This window comes from Octopus bimaculoides, chromosome 1 (assembly GCF_001194135.2).
Source record: "Octopus bimaculoides isolate UCB-OBI-ISO-001 chromosome 1, ASM119413v2, whole genome shotgun sequence".
Lineage (NCBI taxonomy): Eukaryota > Metazoa > Mollusca > Cephalopoda > Octopoda > Octopodidae > Octopus > Octopus bimaculoides.
The window spans coordinates 127,504,132-127,524,917 of record NC_068981.1 but is presented as its reverse complement, the minus strand read 5'-3'; the positions used below and the strand labels follow the sequence as shown (position 1 = coordinate 127,524,917).

The 20,786-nt window shown below is 35.9% G+C and overlaps 2 protein-coding genes across 3 annotated transcripts in view; one reads left to right on the top strand and one right to left on the bottom strand.

The window, feature by feature from the left end:
• LOC106872762 (protein transport protein Sec61 subunit alpha-like 1) overlaps positions 1–6,261 on the top strand; it is a 19,609-nt gene extending 13,348 nt beyond the window's left edge. The window contains exons 11-12 of the mRNA XM_014919854.2: positions 949–1,096; positions 3,713–6,261. Of these exons, the coding sequence (XP_014775340.1) occupies positions 949–1,096; positions 3,713–3,828 (264 nt within the window). The 3' untranslated portion in view covers positions 3,829–6,261. The remainder of the gene's footprint in view (positions 1–948; positions 1,097–3,712) is intronic.
• Positions 6,262–15,255: 8,994 nt separating this feature from the next.
• The window catches only part of LOC106872767 (U4/U6 small nuclear ribonucleoprotein Prp4), a 29,448-nt gene continuing 23,917 nt past the window's right edge, over positions 15,256–20,786 (bottom strand). For both annotated transcript variants that reach the window (XM_014919859.2, XM_014919860.2), the window contains exons 14-16: positions 19,121–19,239; positions 16,927–16,976; positions 15,256–15,780 (exon numbers count right to left, since the gene is read on the bottom strand). In XM_014919859.2, coding sequence (XP_014775345.1) covers positions 15,622–15,780; positions 16,927–16,976; positions 19,121–19,239 — 328 coding nt within the window. In that variant the 3' untranslated portion in view covers positions 15,256–15,621. The remainder of the gene's footprint in view (positions 15,781–16,926; positions 16,977–19,120; positions 19,240–20,786) is intronic.

Sequence of the window (20,786 nt, the reverse complement as noted above, 5' to 3'; positions counted from 1 at the left end):
AGAGGCCCTTTGTCATCAGTAGGGGTAAGAGCTTTCTGAACTTTGCCCAGGCTATTCTTATTCTAGTGGTAACACTTTCTGAGCATCCACCCCAACTACAGACACGGTCACCTAGGTAGCAGAAGCTATCAACTACTTCTAGTTTCTCTCCCTGGCATGTGATGGAATCTATTTTCTGAGCATCTGTGGTGTTTATTGCCCCTGTGCATCTGCCACACATGAAAGCTATCTTCCTGGTTAGTCTTCCTTTGATGTTGCTGCACCTCTTATGTGTCCATAGCTTACACTGGGTACATTTTATGGAATTTCTACTTACACCTTTTCTACAGATCGAACAGGGCTACTTATCTGATGAGGTGTGTGATATGTTCGCCTTCCTACTTTGGTCTTTGCGACATTGTCTCTAAGGCCCTTTGATTCTTAATCTTGCTTCCACACCTGAAATGTCTTCTTTAGTTCTGGTAGTGATTCTGCTATGAGGGCCAGGTCATCGGCATAGAGGAGCTCCCAGGGACAACCTGCTCTGAATTCCTGTTATTGACTGGAGGACTATGATGAATAAGAGGGAGTTGAGGGCTGATCCTTGGTGGACCCCTACTTCTACCTGGAATTCTTCACTATAATCATTGCCAACCCTAACCTTACTAACAGCATCTCTGTTTTGAGTTCAAATTCTACCAAGGTCGACTTTGCCTTTCATTCTTTCAGGGTCAATAAAATAAGTATCAGTTAAATGTAATAGATTACCCCTTCCCCAGAATTGCTGGCCTTGTGCCAAAATTTGAAATCACTATTAATTACATTGAAGTGACTGGAGAATTATCTGTAAAATGTACACCAGTGATTCATGTGGTTTTTCTTTACTTTCAAAGTTGTACATGAATAGATTTGTTTCTCTTTCTTTTTAAGGGTACATGAATGAATTTTTGTTTCTGTTTCTTTTTAAAGGTTGCTAAACAGCTTAAAGAACAGCAGATGGTAATGAGAGGTCATCGAGAGAAGTCCATGATCCATGAATTGAACCGTTATATCCCCACAGCAGCCGCCTTTGGTGGACTTTGTATAGGAGCCTTATCTGTTTTGGCTGATTTCTTAGGTAAAAACTTTCACAGCACTTTGATGTCCATTTTTATACCTATTATGAAATTTTCGTGGTAAAAAGTTTGCTTCCCATCTACATGGTTTGGGGTTCAGTCCTACTGCATGAGATGGCACCTTGGGCAAATGTCTTCTACTATACCCCCAGGCTGACCAAAGCCATGTGAATGGCTTTGTTAGAAAGAAACTGAAAGATGCCTCTTACTTTGATAGCATGTGATGGCTTTAAAGGGATATTACTGCCATGCTAGTAGTGCCCTTTGTTATCCTTTATTTTGATCTGTGAAAAGATGTCTGATTATAAGGAAATATAACCTTAGATGGAAACAGTGAGAGTTGGCAACATGAATGGCATCCAGCCATAGAATACCTGCATCAACTAATTTTGTCCGATCCATTCAAGCATGGAAAAGTGAATGATAAAATTATGGTGATGAATTAAATCTAAGATTAACATCATTGTTTAACATCCTTCTTCGATGCTGACATGGGTTGGATGGTTTGACAGGAGCTGGTCAAGTAGAAGACTGAACCAGACTTTTGGCACAGTTTTTATGACTGCATGCCCTTCCTAACATCAACCAACCAACAGAGTGGACAGGGTGCTTTTTTTACGCGTCACGAGCACAGGCAAGGTTAGTTTTGACATGATTTTTACAGCTGGATGCCCTTCCAAACACCAGCTACTTTACAGTGTGGAATGGATACTTTTTACGTGGCACTTACAGGGTCACCAAGTAACTTGCAAGACAAAGATCCTTTGAGTGGGGAGGGGTCATTGGAAGCAGTGATCTTGTGTCAGATGATAAAAGGTTAGTGTGACTGAGAGACAGAATCAGGGAGAGTGATCAAGAGTGAGGACAGAAACGGGTGTGCTGCTGCAAAGGAGATAGATGGTTACCCAGCCTGATGGAAGAGGAGAGAGATGGTGGCAAAGTGCTGAGCATATACACAAGGGACAGGGATCAGAATATAAATGGGATAGTAGAGTAAAGGAAGAGATAGATGGTGGCACGTGCCACAGCATACCCTCAAGGTACGGTGGTTATAATATAAGTGGCAGGGCATTGCCAAAAAAGTGTGGGTGGGGAAAAAATAGAAAGCCATGTTTATGCTCTGTGGTTAGTGCAAGAATCAAAACTTATATGTAAACTCTATTGAAAATTTCTCAAGGCAAGTGTGGTCCACTACAATGATAATTTCTAACATAATCTCAAGATCACCAATGTTTGTAGAGGCAACAGTTGATTAAATTGGCATAGATATGGTCATGTGGTTAAGATCACTTTGCAGCTACATGGCTCCAAGTTTGATCCTACTATACAGCACCTCAGACAAGTGTTTTGTCATTGTCTTGATTTGATTTGTCTTGTCATTGGAAATGTAGTGAACTTGTGATCAACCCATTGGAAACCTATAACCTACAACACAATTGTTCTTAAAATACCTGATAAAAATAAGTAAACTGACCCCAGTACTTATTTTATTGACTGTAAAACTAACGTTTAGTTGCCAAGATTGAACTAAAAGGTGAAGGCGTGCAACTAAACACTGAAAAACATTTTGTTCATCCTTCCAATATAGTAATGATATCTAGATATCCAATATATTTAACACTTTGCCTACCATGGGATTCATTATTAACTCCCCATGCTACATTTCTTAATATGGCACAAAATGGATTTTGTTAGCAAAGTGTTAAGTATATGTAAAAGGGATGATTGCACTGATGTTTGCTGAGTGAAGGTGCAAGGAGTTGGTAGTAAAAGCTAGATGTTGACTGAAGATGCAGTAGGAAAAGTTTTTTTAAGTTTGTCCTTTGATGAAATAATGTAATGATGATCATCATCATCGTCGTTTAACGTCCACTTTCCATGCTAGCATGGGTTGGACGATTTGACTGAGGACTGGTGAAACCAGATGGCTACACCAGGCTCCAATCTGATTTGGCAGAGTTTCTACAGCTGGATGCCCTTCCTAACGCCAACCACTCCGAGAGTGTAGTGGGTGCTTTTACGTGCCACCGGCATGAAGGCTAGTCAGGCAGTACTGGCAACGGCCACGCTCAAAATGGTGTATTTTACGTGCCACCTGCACAGGAGCCAGTTTGGCGGCACTGGCAACGATCTCACTCGAATGTCTTTACACGTGCCAGGAAGGCAATGCTGGGCACAGGTGCCATTGATGGTTTCGCTTTCGCTTGCCCCAATAAGTCTTCGCAAGCCGAGTTTCATTTATTAAAATATATGGGAATATGCTACATTCCAGGTCATTTCAGTGGAGCCAGCTTTAAGAAATAAACCTTTAATCCTTTTGAGACACATGGTGTTTTGGTATGTGTAGCCAAAAAGACAAAAACTTTTTGTATTGAGATACATCTGCTGAAAGATGATCTCTGATTAGCTATTACACTTCAAGACCAACCATTCACATTTGTTCCATCGGGCCAATGGATTGGCCTCAAACTCCTTTCAGCTTGTATCACTTGGACCGATCAATCGGCCTTGGTGTCCCAAGAGGGTTGAATGAACTCGGCCTTAAATATTGTGTACATATTTAGGTGTACTAAACTGTATGACATTCGTTTGTAAAAGTAATTTGTTTTGAATTTCAGGTGCCATTGGCAGTGGAACTGGTATTTTATTGGCTGTTACAATCATCTATCAATATTTTGAAATCTTCGTCAAGGAACAGAGTGAAATGGGTGGAATGAGCACACTTCTATTTTAAGTTTATTTCCAATTTGAGTGACAGAAGAAATGAAAGCTTACAACTTTATTCTTTTTATTTTGTCTTCACACACAAACACATTCATACTTTGAAAACTATTATTGTCAGCTTGTGGGCACAGTTTAGACATGGCCATTTGCTTATCCAAGTTGTTAGCTGACTGGCTAATAATTACATTCTCACCTGTGCTTTATTCAGCTTTTTGTTTTGAAGTAGGTGAGTATGCTGAGCCTTGCCAGTTGCTACAGCTTGACCTCTGTGTATGTGTGTGCATGTGTGCACACCCATCTTTGGATGGCACTCACTCCTGAATCTTCTGCAACATTTACCTCCCAAATGTCATATCAAAACTCTGGCCATTTCTAGTTTTTACTAGCCTACTTTCTTCACGATCGTAATAACATAAGGATAAGGGCAAAATACATAAACATGTTGGAAACCCTGCAAACTAACCAAACCACTTCTAAAACTTCAGTCTTGTACATTCTTCAATGTCTTTGACCATGCATATATCAGGAGTTGCCTAATAGAACTAAATGGTAAACAAGAAACTAGGAAAAAAAAATTTATTTAAAAAAAATAATAATCAAAATAAATAAGAAAATCCTGAAAGACTTTAGTTAAAAAAAAAAAAAAAACAGGAAAGACAAAAAAATCTGAAACTGTTCTTTTGTTTTGTTTCCATACTGAGGTTTGTTTCTTGAATTGTGTTTGAGACAAGTTATATTTTTGTTTTTATTTTTGTTAATATCTAGTATTTCAAGGATCAACCTAATCAAGTCAAATAAGCTTGCAAGTATTTTCTAGAAATCCTTGTTTGTCAAGTAGTTTAATGCAGCCTGGAAATTTTAACCAAGATCGTTTAGCTTACCTCAGCATGTAATCATTGAGGACAATGTGTGCAATATCAATTAACACACTACTTCCACTCACTCTAGACCTGGTTGGTCATGTAAATATACAACTGACTCAACTAACCAAATTAACTGGTTTCATAAAACTGAAAAGCTTTAAGAATATTCTAATATATTACCTTCATACATCTCATTTCTGGTTCTAATGAATATATCTGCTGAGTATATTTCCCCTTACAAAAATTATTTTTAGTTTAACATTCCACTCCAACACTACACATAAATGGTCCGAGTTGACTCCTAACGATTCTTCTTTGGAATGGGTATTGGATGTTAACTGGATTGTAAACATTGCAAAAAATCGAATTTTACTTTTATTTTCACAGATGTATCATAGCACCAGAAAAGGAGTAAAGTATTGTCTGCAGTTTTAAGTCTTTTACCAAATTTGCATGTGTTACATTCATATTATTTCCTAGAACTTTGACAGCCAATAATTGGTTTATTACATGTTCATTAAGAATTTCTTTAATGACATAAAAACAATTAGGTTAGAATCATCCCACATAATTTTAACAGTACACTTAAGACCATTGAATAAGTGTTCTTGTCTTAAATTAATTTCACCAGATTCTTTCCTTACATTTTTCTCTCTACAACTCCATTTGAAGTAAATTCTGTAACTCACTGTTCACAAGCTGCTATTAAACAAACAACAATGTATGCCTTTTTCAAATACAATTGCCTCTACATTGAATCTTCTTATATAAACCCTACTCTCTGTTTGTTGCTGTTCGCAGATATTACATTTTGATAAAAAAAAAAAAAATCCTTCAATATGATATGGTGCTCTATTTGTCTTCTTCAAGATGTTCAGAGTCCTGTCTCTCCCAACTGCTCTCTGTAAGTGTTGCTGATGAACTGGTAAATAAATATAAAATAAATATGAAAGATGTGTTTGGGGAACAAGTTTCCTGTGTGATAAAAAGTTGGTTTCTCTTTATTTTATTTTTTACAGATGACCCCTAAACAGCTCCCTGGTTCTTTTCATAATTTAAGATATCTATTTTTTGCCAAATAATGACGAGATTGAGCTGCTGAACACAGCTGAAAATATTGTCTTCTCAGACTTTGCTGCATTCATTGATTTGTTTTATTGAGTCAAAGTGCATGACTTTGCTTAGTTCATATTGAGTAAATTGATAGTAAATTTGATGGCTGTGTGGTTATTTTCTGTTGGAAAACATTGAGGAGTGGAATGAATTTACTTATGGTGATTTCTGTATTATTACTAGTTATATTACTGAAAACTGGGACTTTCTGTTATACATAGCTTACCTTGCTTGGAAACAGGTGAGGATTGATGACAGAAGAGCATCTTGCTAGAAATCTACCTCAATGAATTTCATCTAAACCATGGAATAAGTGGATGCTAACGATTATATATAGTGTGGTTACAAACAATTCTCTCTAGGTTTACTTTTAACTCTAGCTTTGTAGAGGTGAAAATTTTTATGTGTGAATGAGACATCTTTACTACCTGAAACTCGATTTAATAAATTTGAAATTTAATATGAAACTGTGTTTAATGGTTTGTGCTGTTATGCATTTGAATAGTAAACTATTACATAACTAAATACAGTAGTATAACTCAAGGTAACTTAATGCTCAACTAAAATAGTTCTGGGGGAAAAGAGTATGTGCTTCCTGGCTCCTCTAGGAGTAACATGGTGCAGCATTGTTAAAGACTTTTCTTGTGTAATATAATTAGGTTTAAGAATTTTGAATTTAAGTTTTTCCTTTAAGTATTTAATACACTTTAGCAAGATTAGCTTTCAAGCAACAGTTATCTTTTGAGCATTTTATTTGGAAAGTGTTAATAAAAGTTTGGCAAAAAAACAATTTTCTTTGAATAGTGGTGGTTGATCAAGTATGCCCTTTTGTATCTCATACTTTCTTGTAATTTCTTTTTAATTAGGTGTTGGTAATCCAAATTATTCTAAAATATAGAACATGTAAAACACTCTGCACACTTTTAGTGGTTGGCATTAGGAAGGGCATCCAGCCATAGATACTGTGCCGCAACAGACAATTGGAGTCTGAACAGCTCCATGTCTAACTGTCCAACCCATAGAAAGCAGACATTAAATAATACTGGAAAATATTTAACATGTCACTTGTTTTAACCAACTTACATTTGAAATTTTAAATTTTGTTGGGTATCCTTCAAAACAGCAGTTAACATTTTAATTGCAAAAACTGATTTATTTAATAAATTAACTTAATTTCCTAGAAATACATCAGGACAGTGTTTTGTTTTGGCTATAATTTTATTTTTAAAACTCAGTTGGTACAAATATTTTTGAGAGCATTAAGTGCACTACTCTTTTGGTCATTGATTCTGAAGAAATGATTAGTATTAAGACCATTTATTGGAAATGGTATAATGTGAAGTAACAAATCAGATCTTTATTTAAAAGATTTCCACATCTTCATGTGGTGTGTTAGACATATAGATTAAATTAACAGGAGTAACTTGCATTGAGTAGCTATATCAGTGAAAATTCTCTAATTTCTGAGTTTTCAGAACAGGAACTTTGAAAATTCATTTTATAATTAATATCAAGTAGATTGTGTGAGAAATGAAACATTGTTGCAATCTTTTGCAACAACAAAATATACAAACATAATTGTAACAATGCATGGTGTTTTGTAAAATAATTCATTAATTTTCATAAACTCTTCTACTAAAAAAAAAGGTGAATACTATAGCTAACTACTGTAAAAATGTTTTGCTACCTTCCTAAACATCTTCATTCCAAAATTGAATTAGACATTTTGTGAAAACAAAGCATATTCACTTTTCGATACATTAGGCTATTGACTCTCTTAAATGTATACATTCTTGCTTATACAAATTTTAATGGTTCAATTTATAAAGGTTGTTCAGTGTTGTATAAAATAGCAATAAAAGTTGGACCTTACATGAGGTTGGCTCAAGGACATTTTTTTTTTTTTCTCCCCCGTTCTGGAAGCTGGCTCATACCCCTTGATAGTGCAGTTGACATACCTCTATTTCAGGAAAGATATTTCACTGTTGCTGAGTTCTGTTTAATTGTATTGAGAAATTCATCGGCTAAAGAAATGAGATACTGCAGTAATACAAAGTGTTAATTTGAATGCCGTTACTTGACCTAGTTTTAATTTCATGCGATAACATCTTTTTAAGTGACAATCTTCCTAAAGTCAACGTGTCACTTGTTCAAAAGAAAATGTATACACTAAGTGAGTTAGGGTAAACCTCTCTTCCGATATAAATATATTATATATATTTACATACACACACTAAAGAGAAAGTAGCGGTTTCCTCAGATTCCATTTGTCTTCTGGCACTTTTTTCCCATTTTCTCTCTTAGCGCTTTTCAAACCAGGAAGAACTTACAGAATGTGGATAAATTTCCATAAAGTGTTTATATTTTATATATAGAAACATTTTTTTTTTTAAATAGTCCAAATCAGTATATTTAATCCTTAACAAAACAGAAAACTATATAAATATTTTGCAACCAAATAATCCTCAACAGATCTACATTTGTGATGTTTCCGAATTTCGTCTTGGTTGTAAAATTCACATTTTTTTTAACCTAGTGTTGTGTGGAAGAAAAATATATATACAAGCACGTAAATGTAACAATGAATGGATATTTGTAAAACAATTCCTTAATTGTTCCACTAAAAGATGAATACAACTGATAAGTTCTGTAAAAATATTATGCAAACTTACTGTCAAATTCAATTAGAAATTTATTAAAATAAAAGCATATCAATAATTTAACCCCATATATAGTCGCAGGAGTGGCTGTGTGGTAAGTAGCTTGCTTATTAACCACATGGTTCTGGGTTCATTCCCACTGTGTGGCACCTTGGGCAAGTGTTTTCTACTATAGCCTCAGGCCGACCAAAACCTTGTGAGTGGATTTGGTAGACGGAAACTGAAAGAAGCCCGTCGTATATATATATGTGTGTTTGTCCCCCCCCAACATCGCTTGACAACCGATGCTGGTATGTTTACGTCCCCGTAACTTAGCGGTTCGGCAAAAGAGACTGATAGAATAAGTACTAAGTTTCCAAAGAATAAGTCCTGGGGTCGATTTGTTCGACTAAAGGTGGTGCTCCAGCATGGCCACAGTCAAATGACTGAAACAAGTAAAAGAGTATTAATAATTTAACCCCATATATTCTTAAAGTCGAAATTTAATAAAAAATTGTAAGATTTATGTAATGATGAATTTAAAATTTTTTTTTATGTAAAAATGGGTTTTTGATTGAGAGAATTACAGTTTTAAATTTCGAAGCTCAGTTACTCTCTCACAGCCCTCAGTTCTGCTGAAAATATGGTTAATGTCGAAGAACATTTACTGGAAATGATTATAATGTGCAGTAACAGTCATATGTAACATTTTTTTAAATTCCCCCATCTAATATTTGATATTCACGTTGAGGGGGAAAAAAATGTGTTTCATGCAACAGTCTGGTGGGGAAACAAATCATGGATTAATGAAAAGAATTTGTAGTGAGTAGATATGTCAGTGGAAATTGTTAGCATCGTTATTTAAATCTCTATTCTCTAATTTTTTCCAATGCAGACATGAAAAGGGAAAGTTTTGGTAAATTTTTCGTAGAGTTTTAAATGAATGAGAAAACTTTCGTAGAGTTTTGAATGAAACATTCAGAATTTCTTAAATCAAGTAAATTTTTTTTTAGAAACACAGTATTAGATTCCATTGGCAGGGTATTCACTGCTCCTGGAAAGAAATCTTCAAGGAACTTGTGAGATTCATTACAATACTACTTCTAATAAGCGTATGACACACGAGACATCGTCATCAGCCGTGGAGATAAAAGCAGAGTTCGCTGAATTCAAACCGTACAAAAACGGATATAGAGAACGAAACCAATAATTTCAAACATATCTCTGTCAAACAGCAGAAGTATTTAAGCTCTAAGTGACATATTGCTCCAAAGAAACACATATAATAAAGAAAAATCCTTAATTTTAACTTGATCCGGCCATAGGTAATAGCGAAATTCGTGACTGTCTTTAGACACCAAATTATCACATGGAAACGTAGAGTGAGAAAACTGTCATAAAACAACATTATAGAGAGAATGTTGTTGTTTTTTTTATAGTTATTAAGAATAATGAAATTATTTTCTCGACATCAAAGATACATTTTTGTAAATAGATAATAAAATAGATAAGAGAAAACAATTGTTCTTGCGCTTCCGAGAAACTTGTTTGATATAAAGGCATTGTGACCTAAGTGGGGAAACAAGTGTTTCGACCATTCCCTTCTTGTACGAAGGAGTCACTGTTAGCACTCGTGTGTGATGTCACGAGTTAGCCATGGTGATATTAAAGTCTGGTGAATGTTAATATTCCTCTGACGACAATAACAGGAGTGGTTGGTTATACCTAATTTGACAACTATATCCGTCTGTAAGTCGCCGAGTGGTAAAATGTAAAATGGATTTAACATGCAACGAACGAGCCTCTCTATATGGATTTTCGACCTGCTAGAAATAGCAGCTAAATCTCTGACGTTTTGAAAAGTGAATAATATTGTCCTCGATACAATCTCTGGAAATAAGAATGGTGATGGCGAAAACGCCTCTGATTATTTATTTTTTCAATCATGACTACCCAGAACAAAATAACAAACGGGAGATAACCTGCAAATCAACTTCTTTTAAATGTACTATGCTATTGGATAATGAGTATTGATAATAGGGGCTGCAGGTTGACTATTCATATGCAGTCGTTGAATATGGGTTATGTCTATGACCAATATGCCTAATACCCAATGGCTTAGCACACCAAGCTGCAAGGAAAGGAAGCAATACATAGCTAACAAATGTTTGTAGGTTGCTCGACTGCGACAGGTTCCACCACAACTGTCTGGTACACATGTCACTGGAGCTTTGGTGACTGTGCTAGAATGATTATGCTAAATGATCACCACTGCAGTTACCAGAACAATTTGGTGTCTAATTCGATACAAATTTTCTTTACAAAGAAATCACTAAACTCCAAAAATTAACTTCATGAATTTAACTAACTGGTGATACTTTCAACATTAGCAGTTACTAACCCACATGTCAAAATATTGAAATTGGAACTATTAAATATACAATGAGTTCAAAGTATAAATTTTGAACTGTCTTTGAAAAGCAGCTGATAGCATATTTAGACTGGTAACCTACTGCCTCAAGAGTTGACATTTCGTGCCTTGTCGTCAGCAATGTTCTAATTCTTGAGAACCTAATATATTCAGTTGGGATAAGGCATATTTTAGTGAGACACTTCAGGGCTACAAACAATGACTGCTTGCTTGAATTATCGGGATCAAATCTACAAAAAAAAAAATACAAAAGAAAAAATATATATTTTGTTTGAGGTGAGAGGAAGGACCATGTCGAATGTGGGGACAAAGGCTAGACTGCATCACAAGTTAACCATCTCAGTGGGCAGTAACCACAAAAGGAAATGATAAGAGTAAGTAAAACCCTTAAGTCTTCCTCGCATACCATGAACTCTCTAGTGCTGGTAACAAAATGCACCCATTACAGCCTTTAAAGTAGCTGGAGATAGAAAAAGTGTCAAAGAAACCATGCCAAACATGTAATGTGGAGTGAAGCAAAGATTCCATGAACTATATAGTTGGCTACCCATCTAGAAGAGCAGTAATTCCAAATAGGAGCCAACAGAGGCACTGATAACCTATACAAACTATACCAAAATGGAAAAACAGATGATACACTTATACATTCGGTCATATTATATATGTATGTGAGTGTGTGTATTTCTTTCTCTCTCTCATATATAAGCTTAATTATTCTCTCGTACTCTGATCCATATCACTACCAAAAATATGCCTACTTTACCAATCCCATCATTGTTACTCATCCAGAATTTGTACACGTGTTCCTTGGACATGGTGTGTTTGGTAGAAGATTCCTTTGACCTTATCTCTTGCACACAGCACACCTATATCCCTCTACTCTAACATCTCTACAACCTCTTCAGATCTAGCATTTATTGTGCTAATGTTGATGACGACATCCATGATAATTTACACCTGGTTAGGGACAGGAGAGTATACATATATGTGTGTGTTTGAATATATATCTATATATCATCATCATCATTATGATTTAATGTCCGCTTTCCATGCTGGCATGGGTTGGACGGTTTGACTGAAAACTGATAAGCTGGGAGGCTGCACTAGGTTCCGATCTAATATGGCAAGGTTTCTATGGCTGGATGCCCTTCCTAACACTAACCACTCTGAGAGTGTAGTGAATGGTTTTTATGTGCCACCAGGATGGGTGCCAATGATCTAATACCTACATCGACCACAACTACTGTCTCACTTAGCTTTACAGGTTTACACTAGCATGGTATGTTGCCGAAGGAGTTGGTCACCTGTCACTGCCTCCATAAGGTCCAACGTTCGAACAGTGCTTTTCACATGCCACCAGCACAGGTGCCAATCAGACGTCACTGGCATTGGCTACAACTACGATTTCCCTAGGTTCGACAGGTTTTCACTAGCACAGCATATTGCCTAACAATTGAAGAGTGCTTTCAATGGGCCAGTTATGCGACACTGGCATCAGCCACAACTACGATCTCACTTGGCTTGATGTCACTGCCTTCTAATGCCAACCACTTTGAGAGTGTAGTGAGTGTTTTTTACGTACCACTGGCAGGGATGCCATTGACCTGATACCAGCATAAGCCATGACTATGGTCTCACTTGGCTTGATAGGTCTACACAAGCATAATATATCGTAGTCATGACTGATGCCAGTACCGCCTGACTGGCACCCATGCCGATGGCACATAAAAAGCACTGTTCGAGCAATGGCCTCATGAAAGCAGTGACAGGTAACCGAGACCTTTGGCGATATACCATGCTCGTGTAGACCTGTCAAGCCAAGCGAGATCATGATCATGGCTGATGTTGGTATCAGGTCAATAGCACCCATGCCAGCAGACATAAAAAACACCCACTACACTCTCAGAGTGGTTGACATTAGGAAGGGCATCCAGCCGTAGAAACCTTGCCAAATCAGATCGGAACCTAGTGCAGCTTACCAGTTTTCAGTCAAAGCATCCAACCCATACCAGCATGGAAAATAGATGTTAAATGATGATATATATATATATTTATATTTATATAAGGGCATTACTACAGAATAATGCCCCTCTCAGATTCACACACTTATTGCAGTAGTCCTTCAGTTTTCCTAAGCCCTGTAAAAGAACTTGAAAGGTTCAGCCTCCAACCAAGCCTTTCATGATACCCTTAAAGCCAGGAACTTTTCAGTCCCACTTCAGATGTATGTAAAATAATTACAATGAATATGGAGGTTAATGCATTTGCATATTTTTTTTATTCAGATGTAAGTATTCATTGTAATTGTCTTGCTTATACACTTGGTAAAATATCTATAATCCAGCAAAGAGCATCATGGTTTAGTGATCAGATGAAATATATTGGAATTGCTTACTGTAAGTAATCCTCGGTGCTCCTTAGAACATCATGCGGTTAGCCATAACCTTGATTATACTTGCCTGGGTACTTTATTCCTATCCACTTTATATTAATGTATATATATATATATATATATATATATATATATATATATATATATATATATATATATATATATACATATATATACATATATACATATACACACACATATATATATGTATAATTTCAACATATTTATACATTTATATAAAATGAATAGATAGGAATAAAGTACCCAGGCAAGCATGATCACTCAGTTATAATCAAGGTTATGGCTAAGCACATGATGTTCTAAGGAGCACCAAGGATTACTTATGGTGAGATGATCCAGAGCACGTTCTGTGGATCGTGCATCTGCTCTCTTCCACTGCAACCGCAAAAAGAGACCAACAGAACAAATACTAGGCTTAGACAAGAAGTAATGGGGTTGATTTGTTTAACTACAAGGCTGGGCTGAAAAGCTCATAGGCTGTCTATGAAAGAGTGATGCTAGAGTTGTGAAAGCTTGTATGCATTAAGTTCAACTCTTCTTATGAACTGAATTGTTTCTTTCGAGGTAAAGTGACAACTGACTGTTCAAAGAAGACTTCATATATAACCAGTGACAACTTCTCTTGAAAATCAAAAAAATTTAGCATTGTGATGTTATCAAGTGACTTCAGAAAAAGGGTTTAGCCTTCAAGGAGATTCATGCTGGCATGCTTGCTACATTATGGGATGATGTGTCCAGCTTTATCAACAGTGCTAAAGTAGGTAGCTGAATTTAGGAGAGAAAGGGAGAGTCTTGAGTCTTGAAGATGACCCAAGGTCCAGACGTCCTATGACTACCACCACCAAAGAAAACCTTGATCATGTTCACCTCACGGTGATGGATGACAGGCAATTGACAATAAATGAAATAGTCAATGCTATTAGCATATCCCATGAGAATTGAGAATATTCTGCACAATGAGTTTGGGTGAGTGCCATGTCTTCTGACACCTAATCAAAAGTGCACCAGAATAGTCACATCACAGATAAATATGACATTGTTTGAGGCAGGTCCAACTAGTTTCCTAACCCAGGAAGAGTGTTGGGTTCATCACTTTGAGCCAGAAACAAAAAGACAATCCATGCAGAGGAAGCACCCTTCCTCACCTGCTCCAAAGAAGGCCAAGTTCGTTTCATCTGCAGGGAAGGTGATGGCCTCAGTTTTCTGGGATGCAAAAGGCATTCTCCTCAACTATCTTCAAAAGAGCCACACCATCAATGAAGTATGGCAATGCTGAGGCAGTTACAAAAGGCTATCTAAACCAAACACCCAGAAAAACTGACAAAAGGGGTCTTGTTTCATCAGGACAATGCTTCAGCACACAAATCCCTGGGAACAATGGCTGCTGTGCATGACTGGTTTTGAACTGGTTGATCACCCTCCCTATTCTTCTGATTTGGTCCCATCTAACTATCATCTGTTCTCCAACATGGAAAAACACTTGGCTGAGAACCAGTATCACAGTGATGATGACATCATATCTGCTGCTGATGACTTTTTGACCAACAGGATGAAAGCTTCTTCAGCAATGGGATCCAACCTCTGCAACATTGATAGAAGTGTATGGATCGCAAGTGGGGTTAAGTTGAAAAAAAAAACCTCATTTGGGCACATTCCATGAGAGTATCTTGGTCAACCAACCCTTATAAACCGTTCAAGGCAGTACCCCAGCATGGTCACAGTCTGATGACTGAAACAAATGAAAGACAGAAGATAAAGAGTTACAACTAGATGAGATTAAACTATATTCTGTAATACACTTAGTCTGGCACTGTTTAAGCTATTGTCAATATCATAGAATCTCTAAATAGAGAATTTTTATATTTTCTTAAGTTGCATTAACTTTATTGAAGCTTCTGCAATTGGAAACAAACAATAGGTTCAATGAAGCTGCTGTCATTTTAAAAGATCATATACAAGATGCACAAATAGAATTGAATTCAGAGGCATAAAAAGATTTATTTTGACAAGCATTTACATATAATTTTTTATAGAAATTTTTATATACTCTTTTAAATGATGATGATTCAATGAGCTTCACATTTTTATTTTACCTATTTTCATTTTGTTGTTAGAAATGGTGTATGAACAGTTCTGGGTATGGAGAGGATAATCAGTGATCAAGGCATTTGGACTGTTAAAATCAATGAGACAATACTAGGCTGTCAGAAATGATATTTGAGTAAAATACAAGGACTATCATTTTTTTCCTAAGAAATAGGACTGATGGTAATTGATGTTAATGGTCATTCACTCTCATAGAATATTATATTATCTGACATTCAGTCAAAGACTGGGTGATTTATCAGAGACTCCCTAGCATTTCAGAGGCCCACAACTTAAATGTCCGATCATAGGAAGATGAAGCCATATATTTGAGATCTGGTGAGATGTCAAATCCCATGATTTTGCCTTCATGACCAGCAAGTGTTTTCATAGGTGACCATGTAGGGTGGGTCCATATCTAAAACCATAAAAATGAAACAAAAACAGAAATTAATCATTCAATATATTTACAGATATAATTAGGCACATTATAAATGATGATGGATGACAATTTAAACATTTCATATCATGTTGCAAAATGTTATTGATACTCAAATAGTTGAGTATACAAACAAAATATACTTCATTCTAGAAGACTGAACAACACCTCAGAACTAAGGTTCTGGCTCGTTACAGGACCCATATATTAACCATAAAGGAATACAACTTCTATAACTTATATCTGAACATACAGGATCATTTCTGGGACAAACTGGTCATTCACTAAAAAAAGCCACACACACACACACTCTCTCTCTCTCTAGCATCTAACCCTCTATTGAATTGGCACTTCTTTTATTGGTTATAATTATAGTTCCACTCATTATGCATAAAACATTACCACTAGATGGATAATTTTCTTTAGCAATGGCATCTACTTTGAACTTATCTTCATAAAGCCTATTTAATATACTCACTTCACCCTTGTTCATAAATCTCATTTTCTCAAATCCAAGATCTCTCAAATTGGAACAATTCAAATTTAACATTAACATTCACAAGGTCATCCAGATACTCCAGATAGGAGGGTTTAAAGTGACTGTGGACATTGTAATTTAAAAAATTAAAAATCACCTATGAGGTTTCTTTTTGACTTTGGAAATTAAATAGGAAGATTCAACAATGAAAAGAAACTATTTTGTACCATAAGCTCAACCTCCATATATATGCTATACCACATACAACTTTTTGCAATGATACCTCCTGACTGGCCTTTGTGCCGGTGGCACGTAAAAGCACCCACTACACTCTCTGAGTGGTTGGCGTTAGGAAGGGCATCCAGCTGTAGAAACTCTGCCAAATCAGATTGGAGCCTGGTGTAGCCATCTGGTTCACCAGTCCTCAGTCAAATCGTCCAACCCATGCAAGCATGGAAAGCGGACGTTAAAAGATGATGATGATGAGTTCAGCAATATCAAAACTTCCTATCTCACATAGCTTTTTTTTTTTTCTTTCTCACTCAATATACCTCATCAAGATGTAACCTGCAGAATAAAACCAAACTAAATAAGACTAATCAAACAGTTCCACCATTCTGGTAAAGATATAAAATCAAACCACTGACCTTAGATGTATTGTCATATGAAGAAGTTACCAGGTAGTGACCATGGTCAGCTGTAAATAAATATATAAAAGTCAATCACAAACAGAGGTCATGTAAAATATTTTTAAAACGTTAAGCAATTAAGATAAATATCATTATTAGCAAAGGCATGGCTGTGTGGCACCTTGGCCAAGTGTCTTCTACTATAGCCCTGGGCTGACTAAAGCCATGTGAATGGATCTGGTAGATGGAAACTAAAAGAAGTCCACTGTGTGTGTGTGTGTGTGTGTGTAATTATATGGGTGAGTTTTTGTATTTGCGTTTGTCTCCCACCACCGCATGATAACCAGTGTTGACTTCTTTATGTCCCCATAACTTAGTGGTTCAGCAAAAAGAGTAAGTACCATGCTTAAACAAAAAATAAATACTGAGACTGATTTGTTCAACTGATCCCTTCAAAGTGGTGCTCCATCATGGCTGCAGTTCAATGACTGAAGCAAGTAAAAGTCAAAAGATAATCACTGCTATCAACATGAATTTTAGTAGCAATGTCACCCCTGTCCAGGTTTCAAATCCCAGCATGTACACTGAGTCCTGATCTCAGTTATGATTCCAAACTAAAACCATTTCATTTATAATGTTAATTTTTTAAGGAAAGGTAAAGTGAAAAGCTGGCAGAATCGTTAGCATGCTAGGCAAAATGCTTAATGGTATTTCACCTATCTTTATGTTCTGAGTTCAAATTCTGCCAAGGTTGACTTTTCCTTAAATCTTTTTGGGGTTGATAAAATAAGTACCAGTTGAATACTGGGGTAGATGCTATTGACTTACCTTCTCCTCCAAAATTGCTGGCCTTGTGCCAAAATTTGAAACTATTTTTAGGAAAGGTACAAGTATCATAACTATTTATTATCCTTCAACTATAAATCTGGAGAGAAATGCCAATGTTATATTAAAAAGAAACATAGTATAAAGTCAATATTAACACAGGTATTGCTTACTTAAAGATGAAATGAAATGCATCATCTTTTAAATTCTACTAAACAGGTCACAGAATACCCACATTTTTAACTATGACCTTTCCACAACAAAGAGATTCTGTCTTTCTCAAAAAAGTATAATTCCAATATATAAGATGCATGTCAACATTATCATTGACATCCAAATAATAATAATAATCCTTTCTACTACAGGCACAAAACCTGAAATTTTGCAGGATGGGGTTGAGGTTCTAGTCAATTACATCAACCCCAGTTCTTGATTGATACTTTATTTTATCAACACTGAAAGGATGAAAGGCAGAGTTAACCTTGGTGAAATTTGAAATCAGATCATAGGGTTGGATGAAATGCTGCTAAACATTTTGTTTGGTATGCCAAAGATTCTGCCAGCTCATTGCCTAAATAATAATAATAATAATAATAATAATAAACAATTTCAAACTTTTTTACAAGGGCAGCAATTTTGGGGGAGGAGATAGGTTGATTACATTGACCCCAGTGTTCAGCTAGTACCTATTTTACCAACAATGAACAAAAAGATGGATGAAATGCTGCTAAACATTTTTCCCAGCATGCTGATGATTCTGCCAGCTCGCAACCTTAAAGATGGATAAAATGCTGATAAGCATTTTGCCTGGCGTGCTATCAATTTGGCCAGCTTGTCATCCTAATAATAATAATAATAATGGTTTCAAAAATTTGGCACAAAGCCAGCAATTGTAAGGAAGAAGGTATGTCAATTATATTGAAGCCAGTGCTCAAGTGGTACTTATTTTATCGACCCCAAAAGCATGAAAGGCAAAGTCAACCCTGGTAGAATTTGAACTCAGAATATAAAGTCAGGGAAAATGCTGCTAAACATTTTGTCTGGCATGGTAACAATTCTGTCGGCTCATTGCCTTAATAATAATAATAATCCTTTCTACTATAGGCACAAGGCCTGAAATTTGGTGGGAGGGGAATAGTCAATTACATTGACCCCAGTGTTTCACTGGTACTTAATTTATCGATCCCAAAAGGATGAAAGGCAAAGTCAACCTCGGCAGAATTTGAATTCAGAACCTAGAGACAGATGAAATACCACTAAGCATTTCACCCAGACTGCTAATGATTTTGCCAGCTCACAACTTTAACAACAACAAATGATAATGATGATTACAGTAAGAGGCATAAAGAAACAACAGCAGAAATAGCTACACTAACTGCTTACTTACGTTGGAATTTCACATGTGAAACAAGGTTGGTGTGAGCAGGAATGGTGTAGACACATTTGTGTTGACGGATATCCCATAATCTAGCTGTGTTGTCTTCACTGCCAGTTGCAATGTGGTACCTAGTGAAAAACATAAAAGAATAACAGAAACAATGATAAACTCAGCAAATAGCTTTATTTGTATCTAATGACTTTTATCTTATGATTTCAGTCAGAAGGCAGGGACTATGCCTGTGATCTTTAGAAGTCTTCCAAGACTGGTCAGATTGAGGCAGTTGATGCTTTGTACAAATATCTGATGACAGCATAAAAGACATGAGTAGGTAGAAATTCCAGAGTTGACATCTTGGGGAGGAAGGACTAAGCATAATGGTTAATACAGAACCTGAGAGGAGTGACAGAGAAATGGATGATGTATGAATTAAGTCAGTGGTTCTCAACCATTTTTTATCTATGGACCCCTTTGATTACTATTTTATTCTGGTGGACTCCCATAGCCATTTGATGTTCAAAAACTAGTTTTATAGAAACTTCTTACAAAATTCCTATTTTGTTTTTCCCACTAACTTGTGTAGATTGAACTATGTAAACTGTTAGAGAAACAAACCTAGATGTTTCTTGCAATACATACCAATACATACATCTAAAGCAAAATTTTTCAGTGGCCCTTAAAATATTATTGCGGATCCCCAATTTACTATTTTGTTGTGTGGACCCTCAGAGGCCATATAGACCCAGGTCGAGAACTACTGGATTAGGTGGAAGTGATATGCAACTAGTTATCTCTAAAAAGCATAGACTGTTATAGCAGAAGTAGATGAAGAGTAGATAGATAGATAGATAGATAGGTAGATAGATAGATAGATAGATAGATAGATAGATAGATAGATAGACAAATAGATAGATAGATATATAGATAGATAGATAGATAAATAGATAGATAGACAGATAGATAGATAGATAGATAGATAGATAGACAGATAGACAGACAAACAGAAAGATAGAGTGCGTGTCAGAAATATAAAGTTAAAACTTATATATATATATATGTAATATAGATAAATAAATAAATGGAGTTAAACAAAGGTGTTATTCAAATCTTTATACTTCCGACATATGTTTTGAAGAATTCTCCACTCTTAGTTTTCCGCTAATTTCTTTCTTCCTCCTCCTCCTTTTCTTTCTATAAATTGCCTTTGACAAAAATAACTTACCAGCGTTCCCGTCATCATATATGCGCTAAAATGTCTTATTGGTGCATTTTGTTTTTCTTTTTTTCCCTGATGAGAAGATTGCATTGTTTTACATCATTTTATTCCTTCTGGAATAATACCAATGTTTTCTTCGAAACATATGTCAGAAGTATAAAGATTTGAATAACACCTGCATTTAATTCCATTTATTTATTTATCTATGTTATACAAAAACATTTCACCTAAACGTGGAATTTCTACCTTTATAAGTAGGCTGTTACATCCTTGGTACTTAAGTGAATTTTTGCTACCCTGGTAACTATTTATTTATTTTTTTCCATGTTATTTGTAAATATTGAAAAAATACACATACATTTATATATCATCATCATCATCGTTTAACGTCCACTTTCCATGCTAGCATGGGTTGGACGATTTGACTGAGGACTGGTGCAACCGGATGGCTACACCAGG